Source organism: Pseudoliparis swirei, chromosome 24, assembly GCF_029220125.1.
Source record: "Pseudoliparis swirei isolate HS2019 ecotype Mariana Trench chromosome 24, NWPU_hadal_v1, whole genome shotgun sequence".
NCBI classification, from domain to species: Eukaryota; Metazoa; Chordata; class Actinopteri; order Perciformes; family Liparidae; genus Pseudoliparis; species Pseudoliparis swirei.
This window is the reverse complement of record NC_079411.1, coordinates 13,147,457-13,163,100: the sequence shown is the minus strand read 5'-3', so window position 1 is coordinate 13,163,100 and position 15,644 is coordinate 13,147,457. Positions and strand designations below refer to the sequence as shown.

The following is a 15,644-nucleotide window of genomic DNA, read 5'->3' as shown; positions in this document are numbered from 1 at the left end:
CCTACACATAGCTCTTCCACTCATACTTGATGCAGTGACGTTTAAGACACTGCATCAAGAACATCACAGAGCCTGTAATCGACAGTTGGTAAATTAAGTTACACTCTATTAGACAGAGCTATTTCTAACTATATGTTTCTTCTAAACCCACTGTATGCTTGCTACACAGCACCAAATGACAGACACAAGTTATCAGCTAGCTAGGAAAGAAAATCAGAAACCCATCAGCTAGTTAGATATATAAATAGAGAGAGAGAGAAAGAGAGAGAGAGAGAGAGAGAGCACAAACAACTAGGCCATGGCCACACGTGATGAGTAAGATGTGTGCGAGGATGAATGAAAAGAATAAATATTCTCACTCTGTTACTTGATATATTTTTCATCCTAACACTTAAATGAAATCTGTCAACAAATTCATCATTGCTCTATTGAGCAAGAGGGTCATGAACCTACTTGAAGTCTAATTTGAATTGCCCCCGAACAAATTGTTCATTTATTAGTTTATTACTTATCAAATTACATATATACTGTGGTTGCCACTCTGAACAGAGATGATAAGGAAGCAAAGTCCCTCACTCCTTATCTACTGCCATTACCAACTCTGGAAAAAGAACTGAAATAAAAAATAAAGAAAACCTAATATTTACCAATTACTAGACTCACTGTTACAAAGTGGCATTTTACTTGCGTGTGACTAACATGGATTAAATTTGTGTATTTTAGTTTAGTTTGTTATAAAAAGTAGGTACAAAATAATTTATAGTTTTGTCTTTTCACTGTGAGGACTGAGATAGCTGTTGATGAGCTATAAGCATTAGACATGAGATCAAAATTGGATTGTTAGGGTGTCGGACTGGTAGGACTAATCCCAAATACCATTTTCTGGGTTTTGCAGCTTCGTTAGTAATCAACGGCGAATATTCCGGCTGAGCTTCGGCTGCGGAGGAGACTCCACCTGCAGAGCGCTATTCACCCCTCTGACTGTGAGCAGGCACTCGCCCACAGAACAGCTTGAGGCTGATGTCTGCATTACAAGCCCCTCCCCCTGTATAATCCTCCCTCTGGAGGCGTCTGCTCAGCTCTTTCAGAGCCCTGTTTGGGTTGTACGAGGTCCCTGGTTTGGCTCGTCTCCATGACTCAGGAGGGACTCAGCCTTCAATTTCTCTTGGCTGAGATCAACGGCATAGCGCTACAACATTAGTCTTTTGGTTTAATTTAATCGTTAATTATTTAAGGATTCTAAAGTTTGTACTGTCTGTATTGTTGTTTGTTAGTGAATAAGATGCATTTTACAAAAGGTTGAGTGTGATTTATGTGTTATGAATTTGTACTCAAATTAAAAACCAAATACCCACAAATAATCATTGAATATTTGGATCCAGCCCAATTCACTGGGGGCTGAAAATGATTTTGTACCGTTGTTTTGTTCTCCATAGAAATATCTTACCATTGTCATTTGAAAAGCAAGCATCTTCAAAAAGTCAGTTGAATAGCAAACTTAAAAGTCATTCCTATTTGCACATTGAGAACATTACACAAAGGTGTTTGAATGATTCTTGGACCAAAGGTTGAAGTAACTTCATACAGCATACCACCCTTTAGTTTAGGTAAGACCACATGAGGCCAAGGTTGAGACAGAGGCTTTGGCCTGGCAGCAGTAACAAAGCTGAGACGCAGTCTTTTTGAGGTTACACAACACATTCTTTCGCTACGCTGGTTTTTCCAAACTGTTATTTTTGGCTGCAATCTCAGACTACTGGCCAGAGTTAGAGATTTATATAAGCTTAAGTATGTCATTCAAATGTAGTAGACAATTTCCATTGAGATAATCACATTCAAGTTGAATGTGATTATCTCAAAATGGATGGAAGGAAGTGAAGAGCCAAATGTGGTTGTTTCTTTAAAGAGCGTTCTGTGGTTTGTTTCGTCATCCTGAAAGTTTCATTGAGCTGATTTTCTTTGGCAGTGCCTTGAAGCAGCTGGCAATCGTTGAGAGGTTTTGACATTTAGCAGGTAATAGAAGTTTGCTAAACTGTATAATTTACAATTTGACAGACTGTAAGGGTTTTTAAGCGTTTATGTCTGTCTGGTCTCTGGATAAGGGTTTAGCTCAACACCTGCGCTCTATAATCTATTTTCCCTCGAAAGTATCTCACCTTTTCTTTAACCATCTGGTTTGTTCCATCTTTTCCTCTTTTATATTGTAGATTATGTGTTCTGGTGTTGTCATAGTTGGCTGTATTACCTTTAATATCTCACATATGCTACATTTGAAATATTGTATTTTATGCTTCATGGGGCCCAACAATGGTAATGTCAGCTGGCCTTTCCCCCCTTCTAACGTTCCGGTCCAGAGCGAGATGTCTTTACAACTAATTGCTAGATGGAAAATACATTGGCTGTATATATTAATGGTCCCTAGACACTGAATCCTGAATGACCTTCAAACCATTCCTTTGGCACCATCAAGCAGGATTTCCATACTCACCAACAATATCAGGCAACCTGGCATAAACTTTTGGAGTACATTCATGCTCCTCGGAGGAATAACCCTGTCAATTGTTGCCACTTTATTAAACCACCCACATCCAAAATGTAACTTTACATATTAGATATGCAACAAACAAAACAAATCCATCGGAAAATTAATAAAAATATTCCGGAGAATACGAAATAAGACAAACTGGCAGGCTACTCCTACTAACTCCAAAAGACCCAGCATGGCTCCATCAACCTCCATCAAAGAACAGCATGTTTGAAGATGACATAGGGTGCATCCCAGGGCTCCCTGACTCTTATGCTACGTTCACACCAAAAGCGACACGTTATACACCCAAACACGAGGACGTTAGATATTCTGACGTTTGTAGGATGTCCACAACAAGTATAAAGCAGAACTAGTGGTTAGTTCTTCCGTGGTGAATAAAGGGAAATGAAAACTGTTTTTGCGGAGCAAAGCAACAGAGATAATCCCCGCCCCTTTTCAGGCACGGATGAACCACAAATAGTCGGGCGAGTAAACTCACCTGAGTAAAGCGTTGTCAGTTCTGTTTTTGAATAAAGGGTTGGAAATGTTTTGGGGAAAAAAATCAGATTAATCGAAAAAAGAATCCACAGATTAATCGATTATTTCAATAATCGTTAGTTGCAGCCCTAGTTCTCTCTTGGTTGTCTTCTTCCAACTTCAGTCCAAAGACATGCAGGTTGATTGATGACTAAATTTCTTGTAAATGTGAGTGTGAATGTGTGTCTCACTGTGTCAGCCCTGTGATAGTCTGTGATACCCTGGACAACTGTGGCTCAGTGGTAGAGCGGGGTCATCCTTCAATCAGGGGAACAGCAGTTCGATCCCCGCCTCCTCTTATCCATGTCGTTGTGTTTTTGGGTAAGACTATTAACCTTGAAATTGCTCCCCTAGCTGTGCCACCATATTATGAAATTGTATTCGTCCTGATGAGCAGGTGGCCCCTTGCATGGTAGTTCCTCCCATCAGTGTATGAATGGGTGTGAATGAGTGAGTGATGTCATGTAGTGTGAAAAAGCTTTGAGTGGAAGACTAGAAAAGATCGATACAAGTACAGACTATTTACCCTGCCCAATGTCAGCTGGGATCGGCTCCACCCCCTTTCGCAAACCCTAAATTGGATAATGGGTTATATAGATAATGGATGGGTGGACGGACTTCATTACTAGATAACAGCTGTATGACAGTCAGTTATAGAAACAAATGATCCTGAGGTAAATTAGGAGATATGTGTGAAGTACCTACTAGGTACTCTCCATTCAGCACACACAAAATAAAACTAAAACAAAAAGACCAAGGATTTAATGATTCATAGCAGGAATGTTTCATTGTATTATGAATTATTACAGCAATCACATACAGGTACTTCATACAGATATGAAGTATTCTACTGTCAGTTATTTAATAGTGTTAACCACCACAATTCTGCCGGAGTGATTTATACTTATTCTCACCCTTAAATGTTTGTCACAAAAAACCACACATACGGAGTTGCAACTAAAATACGCCATCAAATACAAGTACATGTGTAAATCTTCCTGCTTCAACTTCCAGACCGTGGTCATGAAGCTCAGGGGATGTACATTTTTATTAAATCTCAACGAGATTGACTTTGTCATGTTTTATTCTCCTCTGCTTGTAGAGGATAAAACATCTAGCAACACCGCCGTTTGTGTACAGACTCAGTATTTATTTTTAATTAAAAGACACTTGAGCAGTTTCCAGTCCATTATCCTCTTGTCCTATTCCGGGTCACGTGGTGCTGAAGCCGATCACAGCTGACATTGGGTGTAGGCGGGGTTCACCTGGACAGGTGTCCAGTTTATCTCAGAGCTCATATAGAGACAGACAACCATTCACTCACATTCACACCAACGGGCAGTTTAGAATCTCCAGGTAACCTGAGCCGCATGTCTTTGGACTGTGGGAGGAAGCCGGAGAACCCATAGGGAACCACTTCTGCAGGAAATTGATCCCTCGAAACACGAGAGTCTTAGTTCTCGTCAAAAAGAGGAAGCGTAAGTATTGAGAATTTGATAGACTGTCAAGCAACAACAAATTTAAGAAATATGTCCAGGTGAACTTTTCAACCCACTTGTGGTCACAGTGATCTCAAAGAGCTCGCTTTATGTGTACGTGTTCTTTAAACATGGTGAGCTCTCTGCCAGGTCAGAGAGACTGAGGTCAGCCTTAATGATATCCTCATTAGGATGAGAGAGAGACAAAGCTGTTGAAGAGACTTGAATAGGAGTCATTGAGACTAATTAGTTTCTATTCATGCTGTTCAACTCCGTGATTGAAATAATTAAGTGGCTCTCAGGGTTTCTCTTCTATTCTGTACAGCAGTATGTAGGTGTCTTCATCAGTGCCATGTGAAAAACCAAGCCCAGCTCCTTATTACTCTTTATTTTCTTCAAGTGGTAATCCTTCACATTCTCACTCATTGCATTTATTTTAAAATGTGCTCATTTCCCCACGGATTCAAGCTTCAGGTTGAACTATAAGTTGAAGGCTCCTTGTGAAAGGTTCCTTGTTGAACGCTCCTTGTGGAAAGTTCCTCGTTAAAGGGTCCTTGTTGAAGGCTCCTTATGAAAAGAATATTTGAAATAGTGTCTTATCGTGATGGACTGCCTTTATTGACTGCATTCAAAGTATAGGCCAGTTGAATGGCATCAAGTGGCCACAAGCATTTTTCACTGTATCCAGTTATTACGGCACTTCCAGCTGACATGTAGAATATTATATATATATGACCAAATCAATGATGACTTAACTTAACTTTTGTCAACTAATAGCTGGATAGGCTGGTCTTGGCTCACCTTCGACTGCAGGTGAAATATCACTGGACCCTCTGCAATTAGCTTAGCAGCCTTGTGTGGGAGTGGGTGACGCCGTCATCTACCTGCTGCAGCGAGCTCAGTCACACCTGGATGGAACCGGTGGCTCTGTGAGAATCACTTTCTTTGACTTCTCAAGTGCATCCAACACCACGCAACACCACCCAACCACTGCTGCTGAGTGAGAAGCTGTGAGTGGTGGGGGTCAATGCCTCACAGGCAGACTATTTTGTATGTCTTACTGGGCCGTGTGCTGTCTGGGACGGTAGTCAGTGATGTTGGAGCCCCATCGGGAACTGTTCTGTCTCCCTTCCTGCTCAAATTGTACACCACTGACTCCCAGTATAACTAAATCATAAAACATTTTCATTTCCTTTATTATTATTTAAATTCTTAAATGTAAATGTAATGCTATTTTATTTTATTGTATATATGTTAACATGTTTGCTGCTGCTTCACAAAATAAAGTAATGTTCTATTCTATCCTAACAAATACATTTATTTTATGCAACAAACACAAATTACCTCAATATCTACACAGTACTTGTATTGCTTCAATAAAGTTTATTTTATTTTTATTTTGACCCATGGAAACTGGCCCCGTTGTGCCTGACAAGTCCACAAGTGACACTAGGTAGGAACCTAAAGCGCCATCGTTTGAAACGTGGGAGTGAGAGCATGTCGCTTTACTTCACTTGGGTCATACGTTCTTCAACCTGGAGACAATGCTTTATCCACAGTTTATTAAAGTTTGGTTCAGAATACGGCAACAAGATGAATGTCTGCTGTACTGTGGTGGGAATAAATAGGAACTTGTGGAGCCCTCAGAGACAACCTGTCCCGCTCACCTGAGGGAAGATACAGAAAGTGCACGACCTTCCTCCTGGTGCACTTCACTATCCTTTTTTGTCCTTTGTCTTGACTCACCTTGTGTCTCTCTGACTCCTCTCTCCTTTGCTCTTTCTGCAGCTGTTCGAGATCACAGTGCCGATCACCCAAGGCACCAAGCCGGTGACCATCAGTGTGGCCAACCACACGCAGTGCAGCTGCCTGTCCAAACTGGACGTCTACAAACAAGTTCACAGCATCATCAGGAGATCCCTGCCGGCGTAAGCACTCATACTCACTGCATCATTCTGTCAGTTATCTCTTGATTAACTTCACAGAGCCCTGAGACGTTGGTATGTTCTTGAGTGTATACATGCATGAAGCATGCTGTGATTTTTCCTCATTACAACTGGGCGGTGTTTACATCACCAACTTGGAGCATAAACGACTCCCTGCTCATTGTTCTTGGGGACTCCAACAGAAGAAACCTCAGAAAAGAACTGCCAAAATAAAGACAGCATATTAAGTGTAGCACCAGGGACACAAACCCACTGGACCACTGGTACACTGTACTAAAGGATGAATATCGCTCAGTCCCTCGTGCAGCTTTGGGAGTCTCTGCTCATTGACTGATTCATCAGCTCCCGTCCTACAGGCCAGAGGAGGCTTGGCCTCCTCCAAGTGTTTTTTAAGGCTGCTGCTATAAACCATCCAAGTCTATAGCAGCAGCGCCAGTCAAACCTCAAATGGGGGAAGACGGTGTAGACCTGTTCAATATAGAATGTGAGAGAGACCGACAGACAGGCACCACTTGTGACTTCAGAGGAATGTTGATACGTGCTGGTATTCAACTATATCTACACTCTCGCACACACACAGTGGCATTCAGCACTGCATGTCAGATTATGCATGCAAAAGGAAATGCATTGGAGAATTTCTCAACCACAAATCATCCAACATGTAAGAACACACAAACGTCAGCATGAAGCACTCGTATGTTTAACGTTAGGTGAAGTAAGAGAAATGCAGCAGTCACATAGCAGCGGTTTCCCAAAAGTCTCCGTCACATCTTTTCTTTCACCCTCCTATTCCCTCTCAGACACATTAAAAATCGGGTCTGTATGCTCCAAATCTGGCTCGTATTGGGATCCGATCGGCCAAAAAACATGCCAAGGTGGCCTGGCTCACATTGAGTTCTCAACTCAGTGAGTTGTGGACATCACGTGGACACAATCTGGACAATGTATCAAGCCCCATACAGGAAGGAAAGCTGCTGGTAAAAATACAGCATTTTCTGATTGCAAAACAAAAAATGCAGACGATATGCTGTGTCTGGCAAAAAGGCAAAGCAGAAGCTTGGAGATAGATATAGAGTTAGATAGTGTTTTGGTGAGTTTTTTCTGTGCCGATGTAAGATCCTGGGACAGGGATGTCGTATGTATACAGATTGTAAAGCCCTGATTTGGGGCTAAACAAAATATATACAATCCAATAAAATACCAGATGTACCATATTACATTGAAGAAAATTAAATAATAAAGAAAATGAAAAAAAAAACCTGTGGTCTGCCGTTGAGGTAGTCAGTGATCCAGGAGACGGTGGACGCATTGACCCAAATGACCTGCAGCTTCTCACTCAGCAGCAGTCAAAGAAAGTGATTCTTAAGTTGCGTTCACACCAAAAGCAAAGCGACCGAATCCCATGAAAAGTCAACGTACAGACGCGTGTGGCTGCGATAGACGCAATATTTTTCCAGGTGGCGCGTTTGGGGCGACGTAATGTGGGCGACGCATTTACAGCGGCGCGTTTTCAGCGGCGCAATTTCCGCCACTAGTTGAAATATTTTTAACTTTGAGGCGGTAAACTCGCAACTCGGGCCAATCAGCTCTTGAGTTGCTCCGTGAGTCATCGCTGTCCCGCCGCTGTTGAATCAGAACAAGATGGACAATGTTATGAACACAATAACAGCGTTTAGATATTCCGCTCTCGTATCGCTGGAAGCGGAAGTCTTTCAGACATAACAGTAACTTCATCGGTGAAAGTGGCCGAGCTGTGTGAGCCTACGGGTGATGTCATGAACCCAAACACGAGGGCGTTAGTGTGTGGGATGTCCACAACAAGTATAAAGTAGAACTAGTGGTAAGTTAGTCCGTGGTGGATGAAGGAAATGATAATGGTCTTTACGGAGACGAGACACGGAGATAAGCCCCGCCCCTCGTGGAGCGTCTCGACGCTTATGGCCTGAACACGGCATGGTCGAGCGAGTAAACTCACGCGTTTTGGGCGACGCGAAAAATCGCTTCGCTTTTGGTGTGAACGCACCTTTACAGAGCCACCGGTTCCATCCAGGTGTGCTTGTTGCAGCAGATACTGATGATTTCACCTGCGGTCAAAGGTGGGCCAAGACCAGCCTCTCCAGCACCTTCATCAGATGGATCATTACATGTTTTTACATTACATGTTATTTAGCTGACACTTTTATCCAAAGTGACTTACAATACGTGCATTCAACCATGAGTACAAACTCAGAACCACAAGAATTAAGAAAGTAACTGTGGTGGTTGGGGCGTGATTACGCTCAGCTGTGGAGGTGTGTGGGGGAGTGGCTCAGGGAACAGGTGCGGGAATCGGGGTGATTGTGTCTCTGCAATGGAGATGGTGGGACGGGACCGGCAGAGCAGACACTAAATAAAGTATCTTGCCAAACGTTACACTACGTGTGCTCATTCCTTGGTGCTGGGGGGGAGGGAAACCCGGAGAGAGTAACAAGACTTGTTACATTCACATTTCTTCCAGAAAGCCAAACTACAAAAATACAACAAGTAAATAAGTGCTATTCAAGGTATAGTCACAGGAACCAATGTTGTGAAGTGGATGCGGGCAGCCACTGGTAAAGGGAGCGGAGGAGCAGAGTAATGTGGGTGAATTTAGGGAGGCTGAAGACCAGTTGAGCTGCTGCATTCTGGATGAGCTGCAGAAGTTGGATGGCCTTAGCAGGTAGACCTGCCAGGAGGGAGTTGCAGTAGTCTAGGCTTGAAATGACCAGAGCCTGGTAAAAGCATCATGGAGCGTCTGCAGCAGGAGGGGACTTCACACAGTTTCAACTTGGGGTGTCTTGCTCAAAGACACTTCGACGTGAAACTATGGGGAGAGTGGGATCGAACCAGCTACCTTATGGTTACGGGACGATCACTCTCCCCACTGAGTTACAGCCGACATGCAGATATTATGTAGGTCCAGCGGTTTCTCATGATCTTTTCTTGTATACCTTTAAGGAGAAGTGTTTAAGAAAATGACGGTTCACTATGTAAATAAAGTATAGCCATAGTCTTTTCATTGAGTTCTGCTGCATCATATTAAAAATAAAGCATTGTCTACATTTCTAAAGCTAAATGCTAAGCATATCTCCTTACAAAGAGGGACAGTGGGCAGGAGAAATCTCAGAGACGTTTCATCAAAGAGAATCCTCTGATACTTCCCTCTCCTCCTACCAGTTGATTGAATACGGCCCAGGAAATCTTCCTTTGATTAAGGTCTACAATAACTCAAATAGTTTCTTAGTCTAAAACATACTCAAATGGCTCATCATGGCCAGTGAGTTAGAGTAGAGTATTCACACAAACAGATCTCTGGTTCAGAGGTAGAACAGGGTTGTCCTTCAATCAGAAGATTAGCAGTTCGATCCCCGGCTCCGTTAGTCCACGTCGATGTTTCCTTGGGCAAGACACTTAACCTTGAATGCTGTTCCTGAAGTGAGATAGAGCTGATGAGCAGATGGCACCTTGCATGGTAGCTCTTCCCATCAGTGTATCAATGTGTGTGGATGGGTGAATGATTACATGTAGTATTAAAGAGCTTTGAGTGTACGAAAGACTAGAACAAATGTATACACATAAATAAAAAAATGACAAGTACAATAAATTTATCTTTTCTTGAACCAATTAAATGTCTAGTTTCTGGAGCAGGCAACTCCTAAAGACCAGATCTATTTTGGCTGGGTTGGGAATGGTTTAGTTAATTTGGACTTTGCTCCAAACATTTTGAAGATTATGTCAAATGAATCTCAAAACTTACATGAGACTTTAGTAGAATATACATTTCTTCTCTTTTGTTAGGGTGTACAGTGGTTATTGTCATTGGTAGGTGGCAATATAATATGGAAGAAACTTGTGATTCAGCCTTCACAATATCAGAAATATGTCTACAACATATCTAGATAGGATCTGATAAACCAACACTCAATTTAATTCAATATACAGGACTGTCTCAGAAAATTAGAATATTGTGATGAAGTTCTTTATTTTCTGTAATGCAATTAAAAAAACAAAAATGTCATGCATTCTGGATTCATTACAAATCAACTGAAATATTGCAAGCCTTTTATTCTGATTTATTGCTGATTATGGCTTACAGCTTAAGAAAACTCAAATATCCTATCTCTAAATATTAGAATATCATGAAAAAGTATACTAGTAGGGTATTAAACAAATCACTTGAATTGTCTAATTAACTCGAAACACCTGCAAGGGTTTCCTGAGCCTTGACAAACACTCAGCTGTTATAAATCTTTTTTTACTTGGTCTGAGGAAATATTAAAATTTTATGAGATAGGATTTTAGAGTTTTCTTAAGCTGTAAGCCATAATCAGCAATATTAAAAGAATAAAAGGCTTGCAATATTTCAGTTGATTTGTAATGAATCCAGAATGCATGACATTTTTGTTTTTTTAATTGCATTACAGAAAATAAAGAACTTTATCACAATATTCTAATTTTCTGAGACAGTCCTGTATGTTGTATCACCTAAAATCATAAAAACAATCATAAAGGGCTTTAAAATCTCTACACATGACATCAGAAGAGGAAAAACTCCCTCAATAAAAAACTTTAACAGGAACATGTGAAGGATGTTATTTTTGTATTGCATACCATCAGGAAACCACCTCTGGGTATGTAAGGGAACAAGAAAGAACGTCTCTTGTGTCTTTACTTCTTTGTATCTCTGTCTCTCTGTTGAAGGTGTCCAATCGCCAACAGAACGTGTCCTCCTGGTCAGTCATGGAGCAGCAGGCAGTGTTCGTGTGTCAGCCTGAGAACCAATGTGCACCGCAACCCCCTTCCTCCACCACTGCCTCCTCCCAGGCCCTCCCAACAGCACCTCGGTAAAAGATGCATGCTGTATCCCTGGTCATTATTTCATCAAATATTGTTGAGGAAGTTGTGTTTTTCCTATAGTAAATGTTAACTGAACAATTATAGTTGCTGATAGCGATACAGTAGGTCTTATAACAGAAATAACCCTTTGTTGCTAAGAAAGACTTATGTAATGAGAAGAGTAAGTTTATTTTTATAGCACATTTCAACTATAAAGCAATTCAAAGTGCTTCACTTAAAACCATTAAAACATAATAATAATAAAAAGTCGATGTAAGAACTTTCAGTAAAACATTAGATAGCTAAAAACTAGAAAAAAGGTTGCAGTGTAGTTGAAGAAATACAATTCACTCGGAAAAAAATGCAGAAATTCATTAAATTTGCACATCAGTGGGGCCATGACAAGAGGCTGGCTCACCAGGCAGGAGGCTGACCCACCAGGCAGGAGGCATCAGACACAGTCTTGTCCGATGGACCCTATGAGACATGAAGTCACAAAGACTCCGGGTAGGAAGCAGAATTAATGTGTGATGGAGAGATGTAAATTCAGTGTACTCTAAAATATCCCCCAGCAGCCTATAAACCTATAGCAGCATGTCTCGTGGCTGGACCAGGGAAAACCTGATTTTATAAGCACTGTTAAGGAGGAACGTCTTAAATCTACTCTTAAATGAGGTGACTGTGTCTGAGGAGCTTGATAACTGAAGGCTCTGGCTCCCATCCTACTTTTTAAGACTTTAGAAAACTCAAGAAGCCCCACATTTAGTAAGCACAGCTCTCTAGTGGGGCAATATGGTACTACAAGCTCCTTAAGATATGATGGTGGATCACCAATCAAGGCTTTGTAGGTTAAGAGAAGAATTTAAAAAGTGATTCTTGATTTTACTGGGAGCCAGTGCAGAGCAGCTAGTGCAGGAGTGATGTGATCTCTTTTCTGAGTTTTAGTGAGAATACGAGCTGCAGCATTCTGGATCAACTGGAGGGACCTAAGAGACTTATTAGAGCAGCCTGATAATAAGGAGTTGCAGTAATCCAGTCTCGAAGTAACGAACGCGTGAACCAATTTTTCTGCATCTTTTTGAGACAAGATGTGCCTGATCAATGCTTTGTAGGTGAGGAGAATTTAAAATGCGATTCTTGATTTTACGGGGAGCCAGTGCAGAGCAGCTAATTCAAGAGTAATGTAATTTTTTTTCTTAGTTTTTATATGTACACGAACTGCAGCATTCTGGATTAACTGGAGGGACCTAAGAGACTTATTAGAGCAGCCTGATAATAAAGATGTGCAGTAATCTATCGTCTAGAAGTAACAAACTCGTGAACTACTTTTTCTGAGACCAGATGTGCCTGATTTTTTAAATGCGGCTTTCTGATTGTCTTTTCATAGGGGTTTGTGAACACACCGTTACAGTACTACCAAAAACATGTACTTCTGTCTCATCTTTATTTAATTAAAGAGCATTTTGGCACAGCCCTTGTATGGATGATATTATGTAGATATGCGTGTCAACTGCGTAATTATCATAACACACTTTTACCTAATCTGAGCCAGTAGAAGCATGTAGATGTTGAACAGAAGAGGCCCCAGTATTGAACCTTGGGGAACACCACATGTCATCCTAGTCAGCTCTGATGTGTAATTAGCTACAGACACAAATTATTGTTGGTCCTTCAAGTATGATTCAAACCAGTTAAATGCTGCGCCAGAGAGTCCTACTCAGACTTTTGGTCTGTCTAATAGTATGTCGTGGTCGACCATCTCAAATGCAGTTCCGTAATCCAGTAATACTATGACATATTTACACCCATATACACACACTGAGATCCAGTATTACTAAGACTGAAGTTATACCTCTGTCTTTGTTTAAGTAGATGCCGTTGAAAACCTTAAGAGCAGTTTCAGTGATGGTGAATTGGAAAAAAAACATTTTACTCAGAAATGGGGGATTTGATATTGGCCTATGAATTCATTATTTCGGAGTCTAAACACATGTTTTTTTAAGAGGGGTTTAATAACTACAGTTTTAGGGCATGTGGAAAAACACCTGAGAGTAGAGATGTGTTTACTATATGTAAAAGATCAGTTGTCATGCAGTGTGAAATATTTAGTGTGTTAGAATATCCAAGCCGCAGGAGTATATTTTCAGATCTTGGATTATGTATTCTTGGCTTCTTTGGTTCAATGAAACTGTGTCATGATGTTTGAATGGATGTTATTTAAAGTCAATACATACTGTGGTTGGAATGGAGGATTTTTCTGAATTTTATTAGCAAAAAAGGAGGCAAATTGATAGCATGCCCAGTTGGATTGGAGAGTAGCAGTTACTGACACCGGAGGGTTTGTTCGCCTTTCAACGGTAGCAAATAAGGAGCTTGTATTGTTGTTGTTTTTGGTTATGACGTCAGATAAGAAGGACTGCCTTGCACTTCTAAGTTCCAAATTATAATTGCAAAGTCTCTCTTTACAGATACCACAGAGAGCAGTTCAATAAACTCATCAAAGAAGGTTGCACAGGATTTTGGTGGTCTCTAAATGTTGAGGAATAAAACTCAAGTGGAATTCAGAGCCACATATTTAACAGAAGTAAAATGACCAAAAGACATCTGCTTGGATTGAAGAGAATCATTCAACAAAATAGCAACTCCACCTCCTTTCTTATGTGCTCTTGTTTCAGTGTGTGTGTGTGTGTGTGGTCATAAGAATGTGTCTATTTGTGTGAAACTTACATGGAAGTAATAAACAATCTAGACAGGAAAATAGCATTTAATGTGGAAATACTATTATGACCTCGGTTGCTGTTTACACAGCACTGGCTGTATTCCCTAAATCCACCTCTTTCAGCTTAATGCACGACACAAAATGGGAGCTTTCTTGTGGGAACATTTCCACCGGCATTATCTTTTAAGATGGCTTATACACAGGAGAGTGTTGCACATGCCTTTTCACTCCACAGTCTTTATGCAGGTCACTGTCCAAAGAAACAATTGTCTGTCACAGTCGAACATCTGAAAAACAATACATTTAGAGTCTAAAGAGCAGAGCCGGTTAGTTGTCGGAGCTGGAATTGGCCAATCTTGGTCACTTAATAATCATATACCCCAACATGTGATAACTGTAGTATTCGTTTATAATTTTTCAAAACCATTATAGAGGCTTCTAGTTGCCAAACTGTAGAAGCTTATTGCCTGCTGCTTTTTGTTAGCAGCTGCTTTGAGCCCTGCAGTTTTCCTCTTGGATGACATTTTTGTAAATGAAACTTGTCCTCAAATGGTTGTGCACAGCATCTCATTAACAGGTGGCATCAGTTTTGTTCCAGATTACAAAACTGGCCTGACGCCAGAGAAGCCAATACTGCAGATCCACCCAGATATTACAGAAGAGTTTAAAATAAATACACTAGCTGCCAATAAACACGATGGATCAGTGTGGCCTGTTACTGAATGATGATGCATGATGACAGTTCCCTCAGGCCTGTGAGCACACACATACCAAACACTGAAACAAACTTCCTTATGTTAGTCTCTGTGACAGGAGAATGTTGACTGAGGAGTATTTATGACTGCAATGTGTTTGTTGAGAGCCTGAGTTCCTCAGTGTGCGTGTTTGGCTGTGATAAAACTCTGGACTCTGTGTAAACAAGTGAGAAACAGCAGAATGCAGGTTCCACAGCTAGGCACACATATACAAATACACACCGATACAGTTTGTATTACACGGCCAAAACAAGTTATCTATGAAAAAAATAAATGTTGCCAAATCCTTTTACGGTGGCCATATGCCAGACAACATGTTGAAGTGTCCTTCAGAGTGCCCTTCCTGAAAAGACAATTTTTTACGGACCATGTCACGGACCAACCTACAGGTCTTATTTTCATTTAAACTAGGCTCAGATTCAGCCGTCTCAGACTGTGAGAGTTGAGAAGTTTCAGCATTTCTTTGAGCTCTGTTTAACGCGTCAAATCTGTTTAACGCTGGAACATCTAGAAATTCCCGGAGCTTGAAAACATATTGTGTTGTTATGACAACCAGCAGCTTAGAGTCATCTGCTGCGGTGTTATTCACCAAAACCAAAGATACATAAAATATTTTGTTAATATGGTGAAACATTATAAAAAACACTATAGATTAACAATTATATGATACGAGTTATGGCACCCATGGCCTGTCATCAATGTTCTGCGGCACAGACTTTGGGGAGCACTGCTTTTACTCACCCCACAAAGATAAGGACAAACCACCAACATTTGGCAACTTTGTTTCAAACACCAAGGCAATAGCCAAGTAGAACATACCTTGCTATT

General features: G+C 40.9%; 1 protein-coding gene across 2 annotated transcripts in view; it reads left to right on the top strand.

Annotated features, from left to right (window-relative positions):
* Window positions 1-15,644, top strand: part of vegfc (vascular endothelial growth factor c) — a 49,149-nt gene that overhangs the window by 26,253 nt on the left and 7,252 nt on the right. For both annotated transcript variants that reach the window (XM_056410269.1, XM_056410268.1), the window contains 2 exons: window positions 6,331-6,470; window positions 11,208-11,350. In XM_056410269.1, the coding sequence (XP_056266244.1) occupies window positions 6,331-6,470; window positions 11,208-11,350 (283 nt within the window). The remainder of the gene's footprint in view (window positions 1-6,330; window positions 6,471-11,207; window positions 11,351-15,644) is intronic.